Below are 25,851 nucleotides of genomic sequence, written 5' to 3' on the forward strand. Positions count from 1 at the left end.
AAGGTTGGGAAGGGATGAGGCCTGTAAAAAGGCAACCTGTATCCTCATCTTTCAAGCCATTTCTAGAAGAATAGATCACAGGCCAGGGAATCACAAAAAGAGAATAAATCCAAGTGATTAAAGAAAACGAACGTGAAACACCACCACAAAGCACCTATAAATAAACAAGGGCAAAAAGCTGGGATTTGCCTGGAGTTTTTCATTCTCCGCTTCGAATGTGCAATTTTGGAGTACAGACATCAAAGCAAGGATACGTGCGGGGCAGAGCTCATCACTCACCTCACAACCAAGGGCAATGAAATACCAACTCGGAGGTTTTGTTCAAATGCCAAAGCGAGATCCCTAGCAGCCCCCCGCCTCCTGCTTCATCCTGAGCTCAGCTATATCCCCTGGCTGAAACTCCGAAGCAGGGAAGCGGAAGTTGAAAGAAAGGAAGAAGCTGCCTGTAAGGTCTGTTAAAAAAAAAAAAAAAGATTATGAGCTATTACACATTTACAATGCTAGTCAAAGAAGCTAATATATCTCATGCTGAAGTGGCCAGCATGAGAGTTGTGCTAGATGAGATAAGTGGCAAAAAGTAGGTTTCTTTCTTAAACTAAAAGCTTAGAGGCTACAATAAAACAGTGCAGTTCCACCCTGGTTTTAATGAATGGATTTTTCCCTCTTGCACACTGACATACATTTGATATAGTTATTTATCCTATATATTTCTTGCGGCATATTTCCCAGGAGACCTTGTTTATCTCTCTCATAAGTACATGATGGATGTTTGGTGCTTTGGATAAATGGTATCACAATCAGATATTTTTATGGATATAGGCAAACTGGGTTATTAACAAAGGAAGGGCAGAGAGGAACCAGTACGCAAAAGAAAACAGCAAATGATTGATGACAATACACCTGAGGTTGCAAGGTGCAGGCTCCAGATAACCAGCTAACAGAAGAGTAGATAAGGGCAGCGCTTGAGACAGAGCTGTTTCCTACCTCGGGGTCAATGTCATGCTGACTACCCGAACGCCCGAGTCCCTCTAGGCTGGGATTTTAGAGCAGGCAAGAATTCCCCAACAGAAGCAGCTCTGAAATCATTGCCTTCCTTTCTATATACAGCGCAATGCAGACAGACATGAAGAAACAAAACATGTAGTCCTACCAATAAAAAAAACAAGCAAAGAAAAGCTAGATTCTTAGGAGTTCGGGGAGGGACTGTCTTTTGTTGGGGCGTTGTATCATGCCCAACACAGTGGGACTCTACGCGCTGCACTACAAGTGAGTGAACAAACAAATGTTCATAATGGCAATAATTGCTGTCTTCATCTCTAGTTCTGCTGATTTACCCAAGCAGGAGGACATTAAAATAGGAAGACAAATCTGGAGGCATAATTTGACCAGAAATCTGGCAGTTCTCTTAGATTCTTACTGGGCTTTCTAGTGATGAAAGTAGAACAAGTAGTTGGAAATTTGGGCCTTGTTTGGCCCTCTACATGGACTTGCTGGGCAGTTTTCAAGAAAATCTCTCAGTCTCTGAGCCCAATACTTTCTCCGTAAACCAGATTTCTGTTTTACATGTACTCACAGGCCTGGATGGCAACAGACTACAGTAAGAGAACAGATAAAGTTACTGCATCCTTCTGTACTTTATAAACACTGCAACCACAGCCCGGGGTTTGCAAACCCCAAGTCACAGCCTAGACCATGTTCCAGCCTTACAGACAAACGTAAAACATCTACACGACATGAAAAAAGAGAGAGCAAACGAATCCAAGTTGGAGACCAGTCTGATTTTCCCGTTCCTAAGACGTGACAATTACAGCTTATGAAAAATACCATTTTGGCAGCTCCCTAAGCCTATTTACAAGATCCAGCACACATCACAGCAGCAGTGTCTTTAAGCAGGGAGGTGGAGAAAATACAGCTTCTCCATATTTACTGACATTATTTTTCACATGCAAATTGCAGCAGCTGTGGGCAACTGCACAGTTAGCTACCTCAACTTCTTTTGCTAAGCCCACGAGCCATTTGCACAAGTAAAGTACCAACAGTGTGTTGCTAAATGTAGAGCGGTGCTGAGGCACAGGTGACAAAATAACTGATGCAGAACTACCGCAGGTTTAAAGAAGCCCTTTCCTCGGGGTTAGTAAGGTGGGTATCAAGATGACGTTTTTGGTCTAGGCCAGGGATATAACCGGGGATGTAAAAACTTCATCAAAACAACAGTCTTAAGCATGGAAATAGCCTAGAGAAGTGCCACCAGTGCAGAGCACGCGCACTTCTTGTCTGCAGCCTTCTCATGTTTTTGTACATGGATTATTAATCTAAACCTCCACGGAAGTTTGAAACATCAGTAAAAGAAGGTACCAAAATTTAATATGTACCAAAATGAAAAAATAAAAGCTTCAGCATGGTATTTTTTATTACTCTCCAGGTCATAATAAATCATTTGTTAGTTAAATCAAAGCACAAAATCACAAGGACAAGATAAAGTTATGTCCTTTGTGGGAGGCTTGTAGTGTCTATGGGCTCAATATTCAACCACTACTGAAATCATACTTCAGTTAAACTATTCTGCTGATCTTCAAGACTGTCAAATCTCTCCTTTTTCCCTCCAAAAAACCTCGCAAATAATATCCAATCCCAGGCACTGCCACTTCAAAAAATCTTGACTTTTCTGATCAGGGGACAGTTTGAATTCAGGTCACTACATGTGGCTCTGCTTGCAGAAGCAGGGGATAGACACGCTACGGGGTTGCGTCAGACTGCTTCCTACAGCTTGATGATCAGCAGAGGTGACCAAATTTACAAAAGACACTGTGCTCATCAGAAGAAAGTTTCTTAGATCACATCGATGCTTCTCAATAAGGACAGGCAACTGCAATGCAGTACATGTTTTCACAGGCACCCATGAACTGTTCAAAACTGGTGATTAGTGTCCTCTGTTACAGAGCCTTCACAGTGTCCCTTTAAAAAACACTGAAGAATACTATATTTAGCATAAGCAATGACCTCTTTGACCATGACCCTGAATGAACCTGTTGGCAAAACTCCATCACACAAAAGCGATAATAGTTACATAGTGCATAACGGAAATGTTTTGGGTTGGCAGCTCAATTATGTAGCCCATTATGAGTACAGAGGACTCCTCTTTTACATATACAATGCGCTCTTCCTTTCTTAAAGCTGTCACAGAAACCTTGTCAATAAGCGTGGAGGCGGCATGAGAACTAAAACTAAATGCATGTTCCATTGTTCAAATGTCAGAGAGCCTGAGTCGTTCTTGAAAGAATTACATTAAGACAACGTCAGTCTGAAAGAAGAGAAACTGGTGATACCAACCCGTCATCAACAGCATTGCTAAAAACCCTTGCAAGAGTGCTTGACCTTGCAAATGCTAGAAGACATACAACACTCATGAAAACTTTTGTACTGGTTGCATCATTTTCCTGGAGCAAAGTTATCACTAGTTATTTTACAGCATGCTCCCAACAAATATCTTTGCAAAAATCATTAACCACCACCAAAGCATTGGGAGAGAAGTCCCTGGACCAAAGCAACCCAGGGTAGCCATGAAACCGTGCACAGTGTTCCAAACTTCTCTTTTGTTCGAGATGGATTTTGATGCATGACTTCAGAGCCCAGAGACAGTGACAAAGGGCACACCATTCATTTGGCTTTGGCTTGTTTCACAGCAAAGTCTTCCTATCTCAGATGCCCTAACCTGACTACCATAGCAATGCATCTGCTGAAATACAGGTTTTCATGGAATCAACAGATGAACCAGATGCAGCTTTTGGCAGAGGCAGTTGCTAAGGGCAGAAGACTTGAGGAGTGCATAATCATCTTTGTTCCAAAATGTTCCATGTATTCTGCTCATGCCAAGGAGTTACATAAAAGCTTGCTGCTCATCCTGCTCCCATGGAGGGTCCTGGATTCCTGGGGTGACAGCTGCCATTCAGGGTTCATGAGGTACAGACTTTCCTATCCCTCCTAACCCTTCAATATCCCCGAGCAGCAGAAGGAGCAGCAGCTGCTTTCCGATTCCCCGCCCCAGAAGCATCCCTCCCCTCCGCTTTCCAAGAAACAAGAACATCAGTGTATCTGAGTGTATCAGGCCATATTTGCTCTGCTTCAGAAACCCACAGGAAGAAGCTCATCTCCTCACTAAGAATACAACTGCTATATAGGCCAACAATACCTTGGTTTCACCAGAATATTCTTCACAACTCAGTTTTCGCTCCTTCAAGACAATCTCTAATATGACAGACAATTTATGTTAAATAAAAAAGTAGGAAACTGGGGTAGTGAGGTACAGCTGCTTTAAATGTCACATTAGATACTATTGTGCTCATCGAGATACAGACTTTAATATGCTGTATTTTGCTCCACATGACACAGCTGTCTTCACAGAAGCTGTGTATTAGCCCACATTCTGGTGCATGTAAGATCAGGCTTTTCTTATCTCAAAGGAACCTTCAGAAACAAAAGATTAAAACTTATAATCATACAGCTACCAAGTAATGCAGGAGATGAAGCTTGTCTCAATTAACCCATTGCAATAAAGCCAAAATATTAAGAATGGTAAGTACATTCAATCCCATGGAACAATGCCAAATCACGTCCAACAGACAGGATCCATAATACACACCCAGGTCCCAATGCCTTCTGAATTTTTTCTGACTTCAACGCACTTAGGATGAGACCCACAAGCAGAGCTAAGCTAACTTAGTAAGCCAGGCAGTTAACATCTTTCCACCCAATTAGTAAACTGCTCATCTCTTTTGTGTATGTTCTTCATAACTCCTTCTAGCAAGTAACTGTCTCAACATCTGGCCCCGAGCATGATGAACCACCACTTTGTGGTGCAGGGTTGTTGCACTGTCGTCTTCTTAATCGCTGACCTCCTGAGCATGCAGACCAGCCAGTCCAGCAGCCCCAGTTCCCGTTAACAGCAGCATCTGGAAAAAACCCAAAGCCAGAAAGGATTGTCAGAATAAAGCATTTCTTTCCACAGTAAGAGCTGTCAGCTTCCATGAATCATATTTAAACACAAACAGATACGCCCCTGTCCACATCACTAACAATATACTTGAGTCATTAACAGTGAATGATTGTTTTAAGGATGTTAATTCCCTGTTCAGCATTTCTGGTGTGTGTTCAAACTATACTTTATACAGCAGGGACAAGGGAAAAAATATCAATTAGCCTTAAATTTGCTTATAGCCCATTTCTCTCCCTGACCCATTCCAAGCCTGTGTAAGAAAAAGAGCAATTAAACTTGTGTCAGCCACATTTTGAGGTGCTAGGGGAAACGTTAGCATGTTCTTGTTCAATGAACAACAGCTTGAATATTCAGCTTTCTATCCATTGCTTTTCCTATTACACTGTTTTCTTCTGGACCCTGAGCATGTGAGTGACAGAAATTCAAAGTCCTGAGAATCCCAGAGCCAAATGCAGAGGTACCACATAAAAGAAGGAAGGGGGAGTGAAAAAGGAACTTCTGTGTTGACAAGTGGATGGATGCGAGTCTCTGGGAGGGTCGGTGGCGATAACACGTGTGGGAAGCAGACTGGAGCAAGGTGTGAGCGACTCCACAATTTAAGACTCCATGGACTTGCTTAGAAACACCTATGAAATTGACCCTCTGCTCTGTGAAATCTTGGCTTGAAATGTATTTCAGCCAGCCTTGGCTAGGACACAGCCGAGCAGAATGAAACGTGGATAAAAGATGGTAAACAAAGGGCAATGATAAACACAATGCATCAAACTGGGATGGTGCCAGAGCTCTGGATGCCTGAGAACTGGTCTTATTTAGCATCTAAATTAATGATCTGGAAGAAGTAAACAGCAAAATGATTAAATTCACAGATCATACTAAACCAGAAGGAGTTAAGAACATCAGTCAGGAGAGAGAAGCAATACAAAGGGGCCAGGAAACATTAGTAAATGCTTCAAAACAACATAATAAGATTTTAAGATTAAAATGCATGGTAGCATATCTGAGGAAAAACAGTTTGCAACATACTGGCGGTATCAAAGAGAAAAACTTAAGAAACTGAGCTGTTGGAGAAGACCCGGGGCTCATCCTGGATTGTAAATTACGTAGGAGTTTATAGTTTGATATACTTGCAAGGAAGGCTTATGTGGCTTTGAACTGCCAGAGTAAAGCCACCTCTTTCTGAGTGCAAAGAAGCATTAGACTTTGGTGCTAAACTCTGTTTCCAGTGCATTAAACTCCACAGGTCATAACCAACCAGTCCATCTTATGACTGCACTGTCAGTTCAGAGTCAGTCCTCAGACTAGCTCCTCTCACTACCTACCCACAACCTTGCCCTCACCACCAGCCTCAGCCTGGGCTTCCTGGAAGAGGAAATTCAAAGCGTATTTGTCAGTTTGCAGGAGCCTAACCTCATGCACTGGGCTGGACAGACTGGGTATAGCCAACCCTGGGCATATTTCTCCCCATCCATCAGCTGACATCCCCAGTCAGCTCCCCCAACAGCACTCCTAGATACAGCTGGGACTATCTGTACCCAAGTTAGAGCTGGCTACACAGATGAAGACCATATAGTACATTCTTGTCCTCTCTCCAGCCTGCTTTGCACTTTGCAACACAGATGTCACCTTCCTGCCAAATTAGAGGGGCTTCAGCAAACTACATCAGCCTAAAACGGGTCATAAGGATTTGGAGGAGAGATGAGAAGAGGTGCTTTGCGCATGTGTAGGTGTGCCTGTGTTCACCAAACAGTGATGGGGCTGAAACAGCCCATGGCTATAGGCGCTCACAAATGGCTGAGAGCGTTTCCATCCTTGCCTCACCAGCACCACGCAGTGAGCCCTCTAGGGAAGGGGACAAACTTACTGACTCTGGCGCCCTGAGTCAGCAGCAAATCCCTTGACATTAGAGATACAGGATCCAGCCTACACATCTGGCTTTCCCTCTTGGGACCTGACAGCTGCCTTGTCCTGGGCCACGATAGCACAGTAATACCAGCGCAAGGGGCTCACGGCACTGGCCACGTCCTTGTCCCCTTCACCAGGATCACTCTCCCCCTTCTTTCCTCGGTCTTCAGATCCTTCTTACCTTCCCTCTTGGTGATCTCGCAGGCAGTGCCACTATAGCCAAGGGGACACAAACATTCGCACTCAGTTCCTGAAAGCAAGCAGAGATGGTGGGATTACAGACTTCATTGCAAGCCACGTTTCCCTACAGACATCCATTTCTTTTCAGTGTTTCATCTTATATGAGGAAGGAACAGTGGGTGAAATTACATCAGCCTTTCTCTCTAGGAGTAAAAGTATAAAACAGCAATAAAGCAGTGAAACTGTGAATACCTTGACGCCCCTCTTGCCTCTCCAGCCATTTGTTCCTGGCTCTGCACTGCAGTGCAACAGTCCCTCAGCTACAGCAGCGCACTAATTCAGCAGTCCAGCTTACCACATAGTTCCCCGTCCCTCTCCAAAAAGTTTTTTTTGGTAGAGCTGGGAGGGGAGCAAACTGTTGGCAGTGCCAAGAACGAGCACCCAGGACAGACACTTTTCAGCTAGCTTTTCTGCCAGAGAAAGAGTGTGCGTGACTCCACTACAGCTTCCCAGGACTGGCCTGTGCTTCCCACAGCAGGACCCCAGACCAGAGCTTCCACTTACTAACAGTAATGGTCATTTAAAACCTCTTGTTGAGAAGATCCTAAATGAAATGCTAACATGACTCAGATCCTGAAAAAGTTATTTAAACAAGCGTAATCATGAGAGAAATCCTTTAAGTGCTACAATCAACTAGCTGGTACCTGAAGCAATCGTTTCTGCATTAGATTCATTTAGATGATAACGACCCTCATCAGGACTTTTGCAGATGCAGACTGGAATTAGGCACTTGAAAAAAATGGTCCTTTTGTTAGAAGCTCTCATCACATCATGAATCTGTGTTTAGGCAGTGTGGTTTTGATTCAATTTAATTATTTTTCTCCTTCATTTTTAAATCACAGTCTGCTTCCAAAGGAGGACAGCTTCTATTAGAAATGGGGGGAGGTGACAGTGATAACAGTGCTTGGCACTTAGATGGTGCTTTTCATCTTCAAAACACTTTTACAAACACTAATGTTGAGACAGTAGGCACTGCTCTAGGAAGACAGAGGCAATCTTAAAAGCAAAGGAGGAGACAAAGACATCAACTTTTTTTTATGCATAATTGAGATGGAAACAAATTCTTCCACAAAACTGATACAGATGATCGCTCCTACTAAAAAGGTACAGTCCTCGACTTTATTGTCTTTACTAAAGAGTGGCATTCTACAAAAAGAGCAACTTAAAAAAATTTTTTTCATCACCCAAAACAGGAATAATAGGAGAAACTAAAGAGCAGATTACTAGCTAAGCTTCCTTCCTCCTCACAAATTCCCTGCTTGTTTCTCTTAGAGGGTAGACGAGAGGTGCAAAAACCTTCTACCTTTCAAAATGGGGGTTCCATTGCCACGACATGGAGCGCAGCGACAGGAACTGCTCTCCAGCGCAAACTCCTCAAGAGCACGTTGCATATTTTCTTTTATTGCCATTGCATTAGCAAAGTCAGTTGGAGTCACCAGCTGATACAGTGGCTGTGCCTAAAGGGGGGGAAGAAACCGCAATCATTTTGAAGTTCAACATGGTGCGAGCATCGCACAGCTCTGTGGGAGCACAGCTGGCGAGGGAAAGGATGGCCTTGTGGTACGTGCAGCAGGTTTCCCATTAGTGTCTGTGTAAAGCTAGTAAACAACAAGGCAGCAATGTCAGGAATACAAGGACCCTCCCACTGGTTTACAATACCAAAGAAATTTCAAATGCGTAATGAAATACAACAGCTATAGAGTTGGCTGAAAAACAGGGCAAAGTTTCACAGAAGTTTCATTAAATGCTTTCCCATCCATTTTCCTGATGTGGACATTTGAGACCAGATTTGATCAAATATACTTTTAATGAGTGCCTCCTTACTCCAACTTAAAAAGGATCTCCAAAACCAACCCACAAAAAGTTCCTTCAGTCCTCAGATGGCTGCACAGAAGGGCCAAATGCATATATTCATGGGCATATATTCACAGGCATTCATATTTTCACTTTCAGCTTAACCACTTCTGTATTTCAAGGCTCTTTTTATGAAGCCAAGGAAGGGTTTCCACTGCCTTCAAAAGGGAGTGTATTGTGATCTTCATCTATAAATACCTCAGACAGGCTCGGTGGTCTTTGCACTGGCTGAAGATAATGGAATGCACAATGCAGTGGACATGCAGTAGAAACTAAGGAGACTTTGGCCTATTTTTTTTCCCAAGAATAAGTTGAAGTGTGGCCTATAAATTGGCTTGCATTCACTAATGCTGGTGAGATGACATTGGCACATGTCATTAGAGGATCCATCCCAAGTTCCCATCCTTGCTAGATAAGCTACTTAGATACCAGATCTGCTATACAGGCCACAGGAATACAGTAAGCATGAAAGATAACAGTACTGCTATGACAGTCTCAAGCTACTAGAAGTAGAGGAATATTTTAAGAAAAAAAACACTTTTCCTGTTCCTGTACATTCACTCTTCATCAATTACCTGTGATCCATACCTTGGCTTCTTGAATTCAGATCATACAAATAAGGAAATACCTTAAGATTGACCTGCCAAGTCCTTTCAGCAGATGATTTATGAACTGATTTGCTTTAGCTTTCCCTAACTAAGCATTCTTGGGCTGACATTTAGTCACACTCTGCTGGTGTTTTTGATCTTCAAGCCCCACAGGGATATGAGTATGGAAGTGAAAGATTATAGATAGCAAACCCAAACTGCATCAGTCTGTGGTTTTCACTGGACAGCATGGTCACAGACGTCAGGCTAGATACCGAAGGGCAAGACAAGGAAGAATGTCGCAATTTATGGTGTGAGAATTTTTGGTAAGCGGGATCTTGTGTGGAAGATCTCGCTTCTGTTTTCACCTGCTGAGACACCCCCACTGTGCATTTGAGGAACGTCTATCCACAGTGCACCAGGGGCTTTGGAAAACCACGTCTGCTGAAGCAAGTGGCAGATGGGCACTGGCAGAATTTCCAAATTGCTGATTTTTGCTTTTCTTGAAACTTCTTAGAATTCATCTCTTCTTTTTTAAAGAAATTAAAGAATTTTCAAGGAGAAGCAAATATCTTTTATAATTATAAATACTTTTTGTCTAAAATTAAATTTTAGAATAAAACCAACTGCATAATAGTAACAAAATCAATTTCCACCACTACCAGTTCAAACTCGGGTTTTGAAAGCATGTTCTCTTGGACCTTTGTATTATTCACTCAAACTTCGAGTGAACTTACTTTGACATTGAAAACAACAAGGCAGAATTGCTGCATACTTCCATTCGCTTTTTACTTTTACAGTGCTTTGTATTTGTAAACCTGCTCAGGATCAAAAAACCTCGACTCTTCAAAACCAACATCCTATTTTTAAGGTATACCTAAGCTGCACAAACATCTAGGCATTAGTGGTGAACTTAACATTCTGAATCACAGACAGTTGTTGCTAAATAGTCCCTGGCAATCAGAGAAGACAGGAGAAATTTGAAGAAAAGGAGGTCCTCGCATTAAACTCTACTACTTATGCTAACAGCTATCTTTTTGATAAGCGATACATTGGCAGAGAAGAAAAGTGGATAGTCTGACTTGCTTCATAGGCAGCAGGTGATCATATCTGCACAGCCAGACTGGAAACGGGAAAAATTGTTTACTTCACTCGCTTTCAACTACCCCACTCTTTTTAATCCAGCAAAACTCAGATCCTCCAAATATCCGTTCTTAGAGGCACCATGTTACACAATACGGTTCTAATAATTGCCTTAGAAATTGCCCCGTTTTTTTTAAATCCCATTTATGTGAACATACAGTTCTCCAAGGCGCTCAGCTAAGTGAGGCTGCATGAACTGATGGATACAGTACCTTTAGCTTTATGATCTCAGGGTTGTACTGTACAGCATCTCCCCATTCCTGCATTAGTGCAGCAGTTGGCAGCTCTTTGTAAGCCAATGTGGTAATGTGTTCACTTGCTCCTCCACGAACAAGGGCGATGAAGTCTTCCACATACTGTTTTTTGAAGGTGCTGTCTGCAAACACGCATTCAGAAAATTGGCCAATTCTGCTCAGATGTTTCTTTGTGGATCGCAAATAACATACAAACTAACAGCAAAACACCCCTGCAAATGACCCATCCCATTGAGAGGAGAAAGGAGAAAGGCCACAAGTGGGTCACATACTTGTGGCCAAATGAACTGCCAGGTTCACTTCAAGCAAAATTTTCCCTGCCTTCACAAACAAGCAGGGTTCACTCCTATGGGAGCCTGGCTGGAAGAAGGACTTTGGTATTCAGACTGTAGTTTCTCTGTCTTTCATTTATAATAATGTCGAAAGAAACATTAAACAGATAAACTCAAAGCCTGTAAGACCATTAGATCACCATAAGGTAATTAGATCACAAGCTAATGAATCAGGATCTTTCTGTGTGGTTACACTCAAAAAGCACTTAGAAACTCCAGCTTGGGCAGGTTGTGACACCCGGAGCGATGGACCTGCACCTGCTCCCGCCGCAGGCAGGAGTCAAAGTCCTGCTTACTTCAGTGGGGTGAGATCAAATTCCATTAGTACATGAAGCTCGTTTTATGAGGACAGACTTATTCCATTTGAGAAATGGAAGATAAAATGTCATAACATAAAGAACAAATTGCTCTTACAAGCTGCAGAACCACTGACGCCTGGTTTCCTTGCTCCCTTGCAGCAATAACCCCGTCCTCCTCTCACGTATCCTGTCTCTCCCCACCGATTTCTTGCCTATGGCAGCCACTTACAATGTCGAAGGTCCTTCCACAGCGCAAAGTTCCTCACCGTCATTAATATTGCCAGTTCTCCTCTACATATCTTCAGCTGCACCCTCCTGCTGCTGCAGTGCTCCCAGCTTCCCATCATGGCTCTAGAGGGCTTCCCACAGCACCAGCACCTCCCTGCATACTGCCTGCTTTCCCTCATTTGGGCTGGTACAGTGCAGAAAGCAGCACACCGGTGCTGGTCATTGGTCACTCAGCCCAAACTGGACAGGTAACAGTTGATCTGCCCCTGTTTCTCCCTAGGAAGGAGGAGGGGACACTGAGAAGATCTTTCTTCTCTGCTCAACAAAGACAATTTTGCAAGAAAACAAGAGCTTTGAGACATCTACCCCTCTGTTAAGCTTGGCAGAGGCTGGCTAACAGATTCAAAAGTCCCTGTGAGGGCGTAGGGAGGTCCTTCAGGCAGGCAAAATCACCAAATCCTCTTTTCATTATGACAAAGACTAGAAGTGAAATCACAGAAGCGTTTCATGCTTACCTCCAATTTCTTTTAAAAGGGATTTACAGGTGCCATCAGTCACTCCCAAACTCACAGAGACACCTTTGATAGTTGCACCAATATTAAAGCCATGCTGTGTGCATTTCTGGACATCGCTCAGAGAATAACCTTAAATGCACACCAAAAAATTGCAGTGTTATAAATAAAACCATTATATTTTCAGAATCTTTTACTATTTTTTAATCTCAATATCCCCAGAAAATACAAGTTGCTAAATATTTTTCCTTCAGGAAAAAGGAGATGAGATGAAGAAAGCTTCACTAGGATGTTTACCACATCTATGTGAAATGAAATGAAATCTGTATGTTTCACAGAACTCTAAAATCAAGTGAAAATACAAGGTAAATGCTGAAAGAGAAGGCCTTTCATGACCAACGCAGCTCCACTGGGTTATGTGAAGTTACAATAGCTAGGAATCTGTTCTCTGACTTAAATGACAAACATCTTCAGCAAAGGATTATGTACCATCCATCCCCACAGTCAAGACACTGGCTTTTAAAGGGTAATAGGTGGAGTAACCTGTCTTCCCCTTGCAAGCCCAGATCTCCAGTCCTTTGCTAACAGAAGAATGTTAATTGTTTCATGGAAGCTTTTCCATGCAGCTCTACTATAAATTTTTTCTTTACATACAAGCATTATCCCTAAAAATCTGCAAATCTACCATATGTTCTCGTCCAAAGTCCTTCCTCAAACTCCTTGCTGTTCTGACATTCAAGAATATTTAGGCAGATATCATGGTAAATACCAGATAGCACAGTCAAGTATCTCTTCTCCTTTTCTGCTTTTTTTGTTGTAATCCCCTGGGTTTTCCTCAGTTCTTTGTATTTTAACACAATGGAGTTAAACCCATTTCTAGATCATTTGGATTCACAATGCAAGTATCACTATACGGTTATCCTGCTCTTAGGCTGTTCCCTCACATCTGATATCGGCCAGTTTCTGAAACAGAAGAGAGGGCCGTATTGAGTTTTGGATTGCCCCAGTATAGCCCTTCTTAATGTTCTTAGTCCATATGCCCTTGAAGGCAGGAATCATTATCTGATGACATCCTCGTACAGCACCTAGCACCCACACCTCTCTACCGCCTACAGTCCCACAGAAAGTATCAAATCAGGCGACACAGACACATCTGGCATATTGGATGATATGACAGAGCAGTACAAGAACCAACCATGGGACACAGCTTGCGATATTAGACCTGTAAAAGAAGACTTGATCTCCAGTGGTGCCGGAGCACAGACAGTACAGTTGTAATGAGGGCTTCAGAGGGAGAAGCCTGAATTCTGTCTAGAGCTATCAAATGGCTGTGAGAACTTATAGCCTGGCTCAAAACTGGGGATAGTTGAAAACATTGGCAATACTGAAGGATCCTGATCTAGGTCAGCACATACTTTTAGACAGCATTTTGATACAAACAAAAAAGTACATTATTTCATGCATGCAACTGAATATTGCTTGTGATGGGCCCCAGTAACATCTGAGAGATTGGACAGTGTTAATGTTTTGAATATCTGAAATACAAATTTAAATTCTGTCCCTCTGGGCTGTATCTGACTATAGCATAACCTAGCAACTTCTTAGACAGCAGAAGAGCAAACAGACTGAGTGCAACACAGCAGAGTTCACTAAATGCTTTTGCAAATAGACAATGAAAGTAGTTACTCAGTCTCCCATGCCAATGAATAAATAAGAGAGTGCAGCTATTGATTAATGTCACACAGCTTTCTATCCTACACAACAATCATCATTTCTTGAGAAAAGGAAGCCAGAGTCAGAGAGCAAGAGCAATGTCAGACACAAGATTCACCCAGCAAATTATTTACTGTTTCCTACGTTCTGGAAAAGCTCTGGAGGCTAAAGGTGTTTCAAAACTGTCACTTGAAAAGCACCAGAAAAAGACTTTGGATGAAGATTTTCAAAGCTAACAAAAGAGTTAAGCTATGTGACTATCATTCCTCTACACATCTTGTCAGCTTCCAAGAAACAAAATAGAAAATACTTGCTACTGGGCCCTTTTTCTAACTGACAGCACCCACAGTTTGAGAGCTAGATGAAGCCCAATGATGCTGAGCATGCTTTGAAAACCAGGCTCTTTATTTGCAGCCATAAAACACTCTTCCTCCCATATTTCCTGCAGGCTTTCTTTGAAACGTTGTTGACTTCTTCCACCTTCTCTCTTTTCTGTCCTCAAATCTGAATCATCACTGGGTGCTTGCAGAAAGCTATTCACACAGAAAGGTTGGATCTGACCCCAAAGCTTTTTCACAAGTATCAGATGCACATACCTGCCTTTTGGAGCTCGTTACTGTTCAGAACTAAAGTATATTCGTAGATGCCACCAACAGTAGCCTCAGTGATGTAATGGGTCCCGTAGTCCCTGTAGAGCTCTCTGTACTCGCCATAGCTGTACTCTGAGGGTAGCTGATGGAGCCGCTGCATGAATTCGTAATGCAGCATCAGGGCCCGGGGCTTCAGTTTATAAATGGCAACATCCAGCTCAGAACGGGCATGAATAAATTTACTGGACTACATGAAATGCAGACACAAAAGAGAATCCAAAGTAAATGAGGGATGTAATTCTCTTGACGAAGTGTAATTCTTTGCCATTAAACACTTAGGTTGGTCAGGATTTATCAGCTTAACAATTTACAACTGGAATTTTTTTAATCTAGCAAAAAACCCTTTTAGTAGTCAAGTTTCTGAGGACCAGGGTAGATATGTGGGCTATTAGAGAGAAGAGAAGGAAGAGGGAGAGACACCCATTACAGGTTAGGTGATAGCTCAGGCATTCAACTGGGACCCAGTTGAACCCAGTTTCAAGACTCTACTCTGACAGAGTGAAGAAGCAAGGACAAAAAGCTGCATCCCAGGAGAGCACTCTATCCCTAACAACTGTCTACCAGCCCTTTTCTTCCAAAACTTCTTCAAAAATTTTCAGGGAAGTCTCAAATCCTGTTGATTTATCTGTGAAATGGTTATTCTCTGGCTGACCCAGATAAATACCTATACTCCACAGAATCTGCCATTACCAAAACTCAAAGGAAAGAGGAAAACACATTCATTTCTGTGTGCGTGCACACACATGCATTTATGCATCTGTATAGACATGTGTTTGTATACATCTATATATATCTTTATATCTTCTCTTTCTGGCATAAAAGTCAGGAACAGAAGAGGTCTTTTACCATGTCCAAAGGAATTTAGTGTCCAGTTGTTTGGGTCAGCGGGAGAAGCACATTAATGGGGTTTTAATGTAGAACTCTGCAGCTTAAATAATAAAATCAAGATTTAGTATTGTGTTTCTTCATGGATATCTATTGCAAATGCTTCTCATATACCTCAGATATCATCATGGGTAGTGTCTCTAGTAGACTCCCTGGAATAGTTCCCAAATGCTGGAAGCAAATGCAAATTTAATAGTAACAAGGAACACTCCTGTTCCTGAATGCACTGTATACTGAGGGGAGAGACATAGATCAGTACTATTAAGCCATTGACAAGAGCTCAGTTTGTTTACAGCAGTAACAGATGGAAAGAAGAAATCAAATGATGTTGCCCACAACCCCAAAACTAATCTCATAAAACAGCCCTAGGAGTTATAGATTAAAGCATCTCTAGCCAGCTTAAAATGTGCATCAGATCACAGCTATGACCAAATCTCTGATTGCACCATCCGTATTTTGTGTTGTGAGTGTCCCAGTCTGATAAATGATGTATTCAGCAGATATATCATATCAACCGAAGTAAAATGGCATGTGTTAGTCTATAATTAAACCCACAGAAGGCCTGCTAGCAGTTTTCATTCTACATTTTTGTCAAGGCTGCCCTACAGTGGAATAGTTTAGCCTCTTTGTTTGCATCATCATTTACTAAAGTGGCAGCTCCTGCCTTGCTGAACCCACCTAAAAGATGAATGGCTCTTCATGTGCGAGATGATGCTCTGCAGTGATCACAAAGACAATAGCCATCCATGCCACAGACTGCTTTCTGGATTGTGTTTACAGGCACAGAAATTCCAGAACCTCAAAAAATCCCATTTGCCCTTCTTTCAACCAGAATTCCAAACTACTCAGTGTAGCTCACCCTATAGGGCAGAGGGAATGCTGGACTCCAGGGTTCATTAGCTAAAAGCAATTTTACCATTGCGGCTTCCCTTTAAGCAGTATTTGCCTGGTGCAATGAATGTCCTGTTTTACGTTCTTTTGATGAAAGAACAGTATCCAGTTGGGTAAACCTGTAATTTTCACTTCTGAAGCCCAGAGGCTGGTATGATGGATATGAACCTTTTAATGGCTGGCATGTCAACATGCACAACACCCTGTTGCTGGTGTGCAGCATGGAGACCTGGTTAGAAGTGCAACTTGTACATCTCCTACCAGCATTTTTACTGTATGGAGGGGAGGCCATTCGAACATATTTCTTAGTTTCATTTTCTTAAATGGCTTTACTAGCCAGTATGAACTGATGCAATTCCAAACATTTCCATGGGCCAAACCAATTAAATACAAAGAGAATACCGCTGGGTCAGTCTGAGTACCACCCCAATACTGATGACCGAAAGCTAGGAGGGTGTTCAGAAGTAGTATCAGCATGCTTTTGTTCACATGTTCTTTTACTCTTCCCAGACATCTGCTACTCATCACTGAGGGAGGTACAATCCCTTGGTCTGATCTGGTACACTCTCATATCCTAACCATAGATGCCCAACAGTACACTGGACAGACTGCATTCAATCTCTTCTGATTTTAGAGGCTAGGCAGCCTGGTTCCTGGCTGACCCGTCAATGGAAAAGCTCCCGGGTGCTGTAAACACAAGCTAAGGAGTTGTGGCCAAGCACTTCACCAATACAGACTGCAAAATCCAGTCAGGAGGAAAGATTTCATTTATCCTAGTCATGGCTGCTGACCTGATGATGGAGATCAAATCAATACATACACAAATAACAGAGAATGTGGTTGCAGAGAATTAAGTGGAACGGTGCTTACAGTTGAAGAAAATCTTTTCATCCTTTGAAAGAACTTCTTGAACCTCCTGTCGTTAGAACTGTAACCAAGTTCAAAGAAATACAGATTTATACCAAAGCTGAAGCTAGACTGCGAAGCTTTTGCCTTCAGGACATTACTTTCATAATTTGAGTAGGAGTCATATTCAGTCAGTGTAAATTCATATTTGCCTTTGGTCTAAACAGAAAGCAAAAACAACACATTTTGTTTCCTGCATAGTGATTGTATACCTGAAGCATGGGGAGGAAGTACAGACACTAATCTACTTGTGAATTAAAGCTTGTACTTTGAAGATGAGAAGCCTTTTATAATTGCAAAATATTATTATTGCTAACACTATGACTTCAAGAACACTTAATTTACACCAGCAGGAAAATTACTATCTCCTCCATACTGCAGAGACCTGAGGCTTACTCAGTAAGTCAACCTTATGCAAAGAAACTGAAATCTTAAACATAGGCACCAGTGAAAGTTTAAACAAGTTTAAAATTCGAAGAGGAAAAGGTTTCCTGATGGGTAACTCAAAAATATCATGTTAAGTCATCAAGAGCATTGAGGCCAAAAGTATGATGTGTTCGAAGTACATCTTTGATGCCCATTGCACGTGATTAAGCTCTACGGAAATTATCGAGTTGTCTAGCCTTTCACGCAATGCATACGGTGTGCTGTTAAATACTAAGCTGTTGCATGTTGATAGCTTTCACAGAGTGGGTCTCTCCAGGAATTTTACAATTCTGTTAAAAATTAACGTCACAATTCCCACGGGATGATTTCATCTTGTATAGATGGAACAGGAAAGATTATGCTCAGCTTTTGCAGTCAGTAGGTCCAAGGGAACTTGGCCATCTATTGCAGTTCACACAGATCTTCATTTAAGGGAACTTGTCCCAGTTCATATAGCGCAAGTGGTATGATGACATTTTAGAAGTAGGACTAAATTCAGGCTTATTCCATTTGATCTCATAAATTTTGTAATTGTTTATAAAATGATTTAGTAATGAAGCTTTATTGGTAGTATGCACTAAAATTATTGGAATATATGTATGTATGCTTATTTACAGAAGAAGAATCTGACACTTACCTCTGGGGTATATCTTTCTACATTGTACGGCTTTCTAAATCTTGTGTCCGCAATATAATGGGGAGAACATGCCCCAGCATAGTACCTGTGATCAAGAACTGATCCTTCCAAGTCATTTGTGAAAATATTTAACCTGTATAGGAATCACAGCAGCAAAATATTAAGCTTATCATTGATTCAGGGATGCAGAGCAAATGGCATGACTGAGAAAGGCAAAAGGACGTTCTGCTTGGCTGAGGTTTCTTTGTTTTGTCCTTCTTTAATTTGGAACTCTGACATAAAGCTTTGCCTCTTCCACTATCTGCTCGGTTCAACTGCTCAGCAAAGCCTAACTGTCTAACAGGCAAACAAAAGACAGAGTTGAATTTTGACACTTTGCTGAATACTGTATAGCATTCCCTACAAAAGGACAATTTCATCTACCCAACTAGGATTGACACCAGAGCACTACTGCCACCAGCACTGGCAACACTTGCATCCTTTACTGTGCTAAAAATCATGGAGATCGTAGAGAGCAGCGAGCACAGGCTCCTGCACTGCAATGGAAGGTATAGAGGAGCTCTCCTGGGAACAGCAGCACAAACTGCACCAGCCAAACAGCCTGACCGGGTGCTTCAAGCACACCCCAAGCTCTCCTGCATGCTGGCAGCAACACAGTAGTATCCAGCAGGGTCTTCAAAGGATGGTTTGCCACCTATTTCATCAGTCTAGACTCATCTTTGATTCACATTTCTTTGTTCTGGTTTATCAGTCATATTTGCCTGGTTGGTCAAGGATCAACCACGGGTCACTGGATAAGAGTAAAATCTGTCCCAGAAGAAGGTCTAGTTGCTGAAGCAACCTTTTAACAAAAGTGGCTTGAGAGTCATTGGGAAGTTTTCCTCTGACTTCAATGGATGATGGATAGTAACCGTAACCTGTCTTCACCCAGAAAGGATACAGCATTACAACCTGTTCAGATGGGGGAATTAAACCAGGCTCATTTACTTTCCAGTCACTGATGGCAGGTTCTGTCCCACCTCTCTGTTGGTTGCTGTCAGGACAACCTAACATCACCCCAGTGGCACCCAGCTGAGGACACGGTACTGGTTTCCACAAACTCACACTCAAATAGTAACAAGAATCATTAGCAGAAGCTTCACAAAAAGAAGAATATTGCTGACAGTTAATTTCTTGCCCTGTTAGTGTTCCAGGCCTCTGCTAGATCTGCCCCTCCTTATTCTGGAGAGAAAGACTTGCATGATAATGTCTCTGAAGCTGTAAAATATTAATTCTAATTTTAGAACATACTGAAAAGCAGGGGAGTCCACTAAAAGCATATTTCTGAGCAATTGTAGCTTCAAAGAGATGAGAAGCATGTTTCTGTAATTGTCTGACATTATTTTTAATTTTGATTAAACTCAGAAGTACAAAGCTGTAGCAATGACAAGCACAGCAGCCATGTCTCCGAAGATGAGAAAGAAATCATCATTCTTTCCTTGCAATGTGATTTTTTTCTTCTTTTTCTGAAGTAAAAAGCATTGTTTCCCACTGAACGAGAGATGACGACTCCTCACCCAGCAGAATCTTACAGAAAGTTGCCATAATCTGAACCAATGAAAGCTGGATCATCAGTTCAGATGTGGATTTGAATCCCCACAAAGCTGGCGCTTGTGAACATATGGGTTAAATCCTGCCCCACTCAAGCAAAGGACAAAAATTCCACCATCTTCCACTATTGTTAGAAGCTTATCCAAGAAATTTTGGCCCTGCCAAAACCAATACAGTGCAAAATACAAATCCACAGCTAGGTTCAGAGTTTAGGCAATTCAAGATACTGATTTAAGTCACCCTATGAAGAGTGATATAACTGTCTGTTCAGATATTAACATACCCTCCTTTGTTTTTATTTCAAAGCCACAATTTTAAGTGATCTCTTGGTTCCTAAAGGCTGTGACATTCCTGCTCCCCACACGCTGAATTAGGTCAGAAGCTAATTATACTTGCATCTGTGCAAAATAATTGGAATATAGAATCCATCTCACTGATTAACTTCTGAAGTGTAGGACAATGCACATACCTGTAGATATTTTAGAAGTGTCTGGAGTTTACACTTCTGTCTTCTCTCACTTTACAAGTTTTGGCAATATAAAGTGCATGCACGGGCTCTTGCAGGACATATTTGCAGACTGAGCTGATGTGCTCTCTGTAGGGTTCGCTGTGTACCATGTACACTTGGTTGCTTCTGTGATTTTCACTCACTATGTCTCTTTCTGAAATACTGATGAAGTCGATAGGAATTTTCCCATCGGGCTTTGGATGAGGACCCAAGGACTATTGGATCATAACCCCTGGATACAGCAGTTGTGACAGCTTTTCTCAGTTCAATATTTATGTTTGAGGCCTCATAAAATCTGTTCTACCCTTAAATAAGAAAACGGTTTTTGCTAAGGTCATTGACTTACCCTTTTGCCAGATTCTCTATTCCCCAGTATTGCTCCATCTTCTGGTCACATTTTTTAAATACTTTTTTGCAGTTTTTTTCATCTGACTGGTCCCCACAGTCATCATCCCCATTACAAAGCAGCCTCCGTGTAATACATCTTCCTAGGATGCAATGTGTAAATTACTTAAAAAATAATCTATTATTACTCTTAGTGATAACACTGCAAAATCACAATCCCTCACTCAGAGTTTAGAATTACAATACGAGACTGCTGCAACGCATCGTTCAAAACTACCTGGAAGATATTTCCTCTCTGTCAGAGGTTTTCCATGCAGATATTTAATCCCCAAACTCCATCTACTCAGTTTTGCTCAAAACTTTAAAATTCTTTGTTCAACCCAGGGGGAAAAAAAACAACTAAAAAAGGATAGAAATTCTTTTTTGCAAGAAAATTTTTTTAGCATGAGACACAAACTTTTCAGCAGACCTGGTATAAATTTCCCCCCTTTTTATGTACAAAATTATAGAACCCCTCTTCTACAGTGCCATCAAAAAGTTAGCATGTGACAAAGTGGCATTTCCCTTGGGGACACAGCTCAAAGGTGGCTTTCCCTTTTCCTCCCTGAGCAGCTAAGTGGAGCACACCAGCACCAGCTTTGCTCCATCTCCAGGCACCGGTGCTGACCTCTGCCTGCCTTCTGCTTCCCCTTTGCTTCGGTGTCCTGCTCCCTGCAAGCACTTCCCTTGCTGCTGCACAGGTGCAGATGCAACGGCAGTGGCAGAGCAGAGGTAGGAAGACAAGCAGGGACTAGGGCTGCCCGTTACTGGGAGGAGGCTAGCATTCAGTCTCAGCAGCCCAAGCTGTTCAGCACTCAAGGGCGCTTGTAGGGGACCTACTGTCACCAAGCGAGCACCAACAGGGCAGCAGGGAGTGCTCCACAAGGTTGGATGTTAGTCCTTCTCATTGTAGCACATGATTTTCCAGCTGAATCCTACCAATCTGCTGCTCTAGGTGCTTCCCTACTTTGTGGTTCCATGGACCACTTGTCCTGGGCTCTTTTACTCTTAGGGATCAGCAGAGCAAATTTTGGATGCAGCTAACTTGCCTCCCCACATTGTTTAGAGAGTCCTCTATTTATTAGTCATTCATACGGATGGAGGGAAATGCTATTAGTGCCACCACAATAAGCTGTTATGCTCTTGGGCATGTGTTAAGGATGCCTGGCACATGTTCTGCTGTTGCTGTCAGATCATTTGATCCATTTGCGTTACAGATCTTACTGATATGACAATTTTTTAATTTCCTATTTGGAGATTTTAAAGACATGCTTCAGACTAACAGACACTGGCTAACAGTCACTTCCAAGCACTGATGCGAACACAACACAAGCATGGATGGACTTGGGTCAACTTCTGACATATCTTTAGCCAGGCAAACTCTTGTAGAAGCAGAAAGTTCAGGGTGGTGTTATCACAGAAGTCAATTGAGCACCATCATTTCTCGCTCAGCTAGTACTTACCTGTAATTGCACATACAAAACCTTCACATCTAATTTTATTTCTGCAAGGACTATTTGTAACACAGTCTTCAGTTTCTTTATCAGAATGATCACATGGATCTCCATTGAACTGAGAAGGTTGTTCCAGACGGGCAAACCTGTACTGTGATGAAATAAAAGATATTGACTCATGTGTATAGAAATAATGAATTTTATGGTTCCCCAGTTAATAAAAGAAAGTTTGTGTTGGGAAGATCTGATCTAAGAGTAGCACCATAAGAAAAAATAATGGGTAGGGTAGAGAAATGAGATGCTAGTAACATACCTCATTTGAAAGGTTTCTAATCTGGGAGAGTTTTAATTTTACTAAGCAAGGATTGAAAAGGATGAAGGGAAGTTTGCTTTTATTTGACAGTTGGTTTAAATGAGCCTGACAGGGTAGTGTGGGTATGTGAAAGAATAAGGAAGGATTCAGTTTTATTTGCTCTCTTTAAATTAACGCTGGTAACAACATCCCTTGTTATTTTCTGGCTGCATATCACTTGGTCCTCTGTACCATTAGGGATTTTTTTCCACCCACAACACTGCTGTGAAATAGTCAATTACTCTATCCAATACTTTATCCCTCCTTCCTTTTTCCAGCTACTAGGATTAACTCTTTGATACGAAGCTTCACTTTGCCTGGCTCCCATAACTGGTTATTCTGGCTGAAGCCAGAGGACAACTTGTTAACAAAGGTCCTTCCAGCCAACCTGGCATGGTAGAGAGCAAGGGGCACTTTGCCAGTCCCACTACGAGGATCACTCACTCAGTTTGATGGGGTTCCTTGGGTAGAAAATGCTCACTGGAAGACAAGAAAAAGCATCTTAATCCTGAAAGGCACCGAGTGTCTCCAGTTCCCCCACGGGCCCATCAGTGGTGAGGATGCCTCACACTAACAGGACCCTGGAAGAAAATGACTGCGTTGGACAGAGTGCCCCTCCAAAGGACTCGGCTTCCCTCCTCTTTCCAACGAGCCTGGGCTTACACCTTCCCAGGACAGCACGGAAGTCACTGGAGTTACCATGTGGGTGAAGAGCTGAAAAGAGCTAAAAGCCACCTGAAAGCAAAAGCTTGCAGCCTTCCCTACAGCAGCACTTGCAGAGTGAAGTGCTTTCCTCAGTGGCTCCCGGCTGTTTGTCCAACCCTGTGGACAAATAAAGACAAGGCCTGGAAGGCAAGACCTTCTCCATTTTCTCAGCCTCCATGCTTAGACCACAAATACTCACCCTTTTCTTTTGACAGGGATCGCACTTGCTCCATGACGACCAGCTGGAGAGCACACAGTCGATGGGCTGCGGCGGACTGCTCACGGATCGAGCCCACCTGCCTTTGGCCAGACTCGCGTTGGTGCAACTGAATTTAAGGGACTCCTTTTCACCACTATATTCAACAACACATGACAGCTTCAGCGTGTGAAATCACTGAGCTGTGAGGACAGAACAGCTCCACCTATACATGTGGAAATCTACATGCCAAAAATAATTAACTCTTGTTAGACTTCACTGATTCTTCAATGTAATCTCTAGATTTCAGTATTGACCTCATACTGGTTTTAATTCTGTATGAAACCTGTCCGCTCTTCAATGCCCAAGAGTAGATCCAGCCCTATATAATGCTATCAGCCTGAGGGTAGAGCCTGCAGACCGCTCAGGAGGGTGGCTGCAGTATACAGGTTTGATTTAGCCAGCCTGGGTAACAGTAGAGGTGCCAACAACCTGGGCTTCATCTCAAGCTGCACAGGCCCTGCAAAATAACCTGGCAAAGTGGCCAGTAGCAAAATCTGTGCCATCAGTTCCTGCCCTTCTTCCCGTTTACCTGCTGCTTGCTGTACGGACAGTATTTCAGTGCCTCACTGTCAGACACAATGAACAACTCCAAGGTCAAACCCCTCCATGACAGACACCAATCGCAATGCAAATGACTTGCATACACTCAGCATTTTTGAAAACCAGACTTAAGTACCTCTATTTGGCAAGTAGGCTGTTTTTTCTCAACCTGGGCAGAAACATTAGTCTTAGACTCTATTCTCTGTTCACATGAAGAGTCATTAACCCATCAATCCCATTCATCCCAGTAATGAACTTGGAGTATGAGCCTCAACTCTTCACCCCAGCCACACTGTCACCATGTCACGTGACAACTGTCTCCAAGGTTTCCATGATACCACAGCTAAAACACTGCCTAGTCTTTCAGTGGATCCAGTATTTCTGGTTAAATCCTCATTCCAAACAAATACCTTCCTTGTAGCACCTAATACTCTTATTCCCTGTAAGCAGGAAAACTAAAGTAAAACATTGACAATTACTTTCTTTTCATACCTCACTGGTGTTCCCAATTCCTTCACCAAGATAAGGAATAGCATCAGCTAAAGCTTTAAATATGATCTAGTGCCTGGCAAGGGGCTCCCATTACTGCACATTCAAAATTGCATGGAATAAAGGAATTACAAAAACTCATCAGCCTACTGATGCGTGAAATCAGAGCTCAAAGTTCAGAGAACAGTGGAAAAATTTAGTTAGATCAGAATCATTACAGTCACTGATTAACCACAGTCCTCTGAAAGAGCAAATTGCATTAAGCTAATAGAGAATGAAACAAATATTAGTCAGATTCTTTCCATGTACGTACCCCCAAAAACCTGAAACCTCATCTTTCCAACACTGTTGGGCAGCTAGCACATTAGGTGATTGTGCATTGCAAACAAATTTCCACTATGTTACAACGCTATCCTAGTGCTTTATCATATCAGATTTATCAAACAGGATTACTTTTTAAAATCAGACACATTGCACTACGTTATATTTTAAACAATGTCTTCTGCTATTCATTAGAAGTATAGAAATAGCTCAAGATAGCAGCTATTTGCTATACAATGTAAACGCTGAAAATCAGTATTGAATTTCAATATTTATCATATCACTGCATGGACATTTCTTTAGAAACATTCACTTACCTAAAGCAACAAACATTTAGGAAGCCCAGGACTGCGTAAAATAGGAGCAGTCTGACTGCGTACCAAGTAAATGCTGAACATGATGTACTCATGATTCCCAGGTACCACCGGCAATTCGAAATCACCCCAACTCTGGTTCAGCCTGCCAGGGGATTTGAAAATGGTTCAAGTAGAAAAGGATAAATTACTAGGTCGTTTTTCCGCACAGTAAACAACAGATGACCCACCACCTGGCAAATTCACAAGGTAAACTTTGCAATTGTTAGCACATAGCTTTCTGCTAGGGAAGTAGGAAGAAAATGAAGATCAGCTCAGAAGCAATTTACACTTTCATTTGTAATGCTCCTTTCAAGACGCCGAAGAAAATGAATATTTCAACAAATGAAATAAAATACTCAAGTCTTGGCAAAGGAAACAGTCAAGAGGATAGCGATAAGTAAATTAAATGCAGCTTTTTAGAAACAGGTAAGAGTGTAAAAT

The 25,851-nt window shown here is 42.1% G+C and overlaps 1 protein-coding gene across 1 annotated transcript; it reads right to left on the reverse strand.

The window, feature by feature from the left end:
- Nucleotides 1-4,369: 4,369 nt before the first annotated feature.
- On the reverse strand, nucleotides 4,370-25,463 carry C8B (complement C8 beta chain). The gene is made up of 12 exons (XM_013960309.2): nucleotides 25,372-25,463; nucleotides 23,645-23,798; nucleotides 22,398-22,539; nucleotides 20,897-21,038; nucleotides 18,453-18,585; nucleotides 17,354-17,548; nucleotides 14,654-14,894; nucleotides 12,348-12,476; nucleotides 10,932-11,095; nucleotides 8,439-8,592; nucleotides 7,077-7,145; nucleotides 4,370-4,949 (listed from the first exon to the last, which is right to left on the reverse strand). Exons 1-12 carry the CDS (start codon nucleotides 25,461-25,463, stop codon nucleotides 4,798-4,800), a joined length of 1,767 nt encoding a protein of 588 aa, XP_013815763.2. The 3' UTR covers nucleotides 4,370-4,797.
- Between the last annotated feature and the right edge of the window lie 388 nt (nucleotides 25,464-25,851).

Source organism: Apteryx mantelli, chromosome 8 (assembly GCF_036417845.1).
Source record: "Apteryx mantelli isolate bAptMan1 chromosome 8, bAptMan1.hap1, whole genome shotgun sequence".
NCBI lineage: Eukaryota > Metazoa > Chordata > Aves > Apterygiformes > Apterygidae > Apteryx > Apteryx mantelli.

Excerpts from the sequence above, each read along its gene's own strand:
- C8B (XM_013960309.2), bottom strand. The coding sequence starts at position 25,463 with ATGAGTACATCATGTTCAGCATTTACTTGGTACGCAGTCAGACTGCTC. Across the intron at positions 21,039-22,397 it reads TTTTGTATGTGCAATTACAG|GAAGATGTATTACACGGAGG; the intron begins GTAAGTACTAGC and ends ATTGCATCCTAG. Across the intron at positions 14,895-17,353 it reads TGAAAAGATTTTCTTCAACT|TCCAGTAAATTTATTCATGC; the intron begins GTAAGCACCGTT and ends CATTTCATGTAG.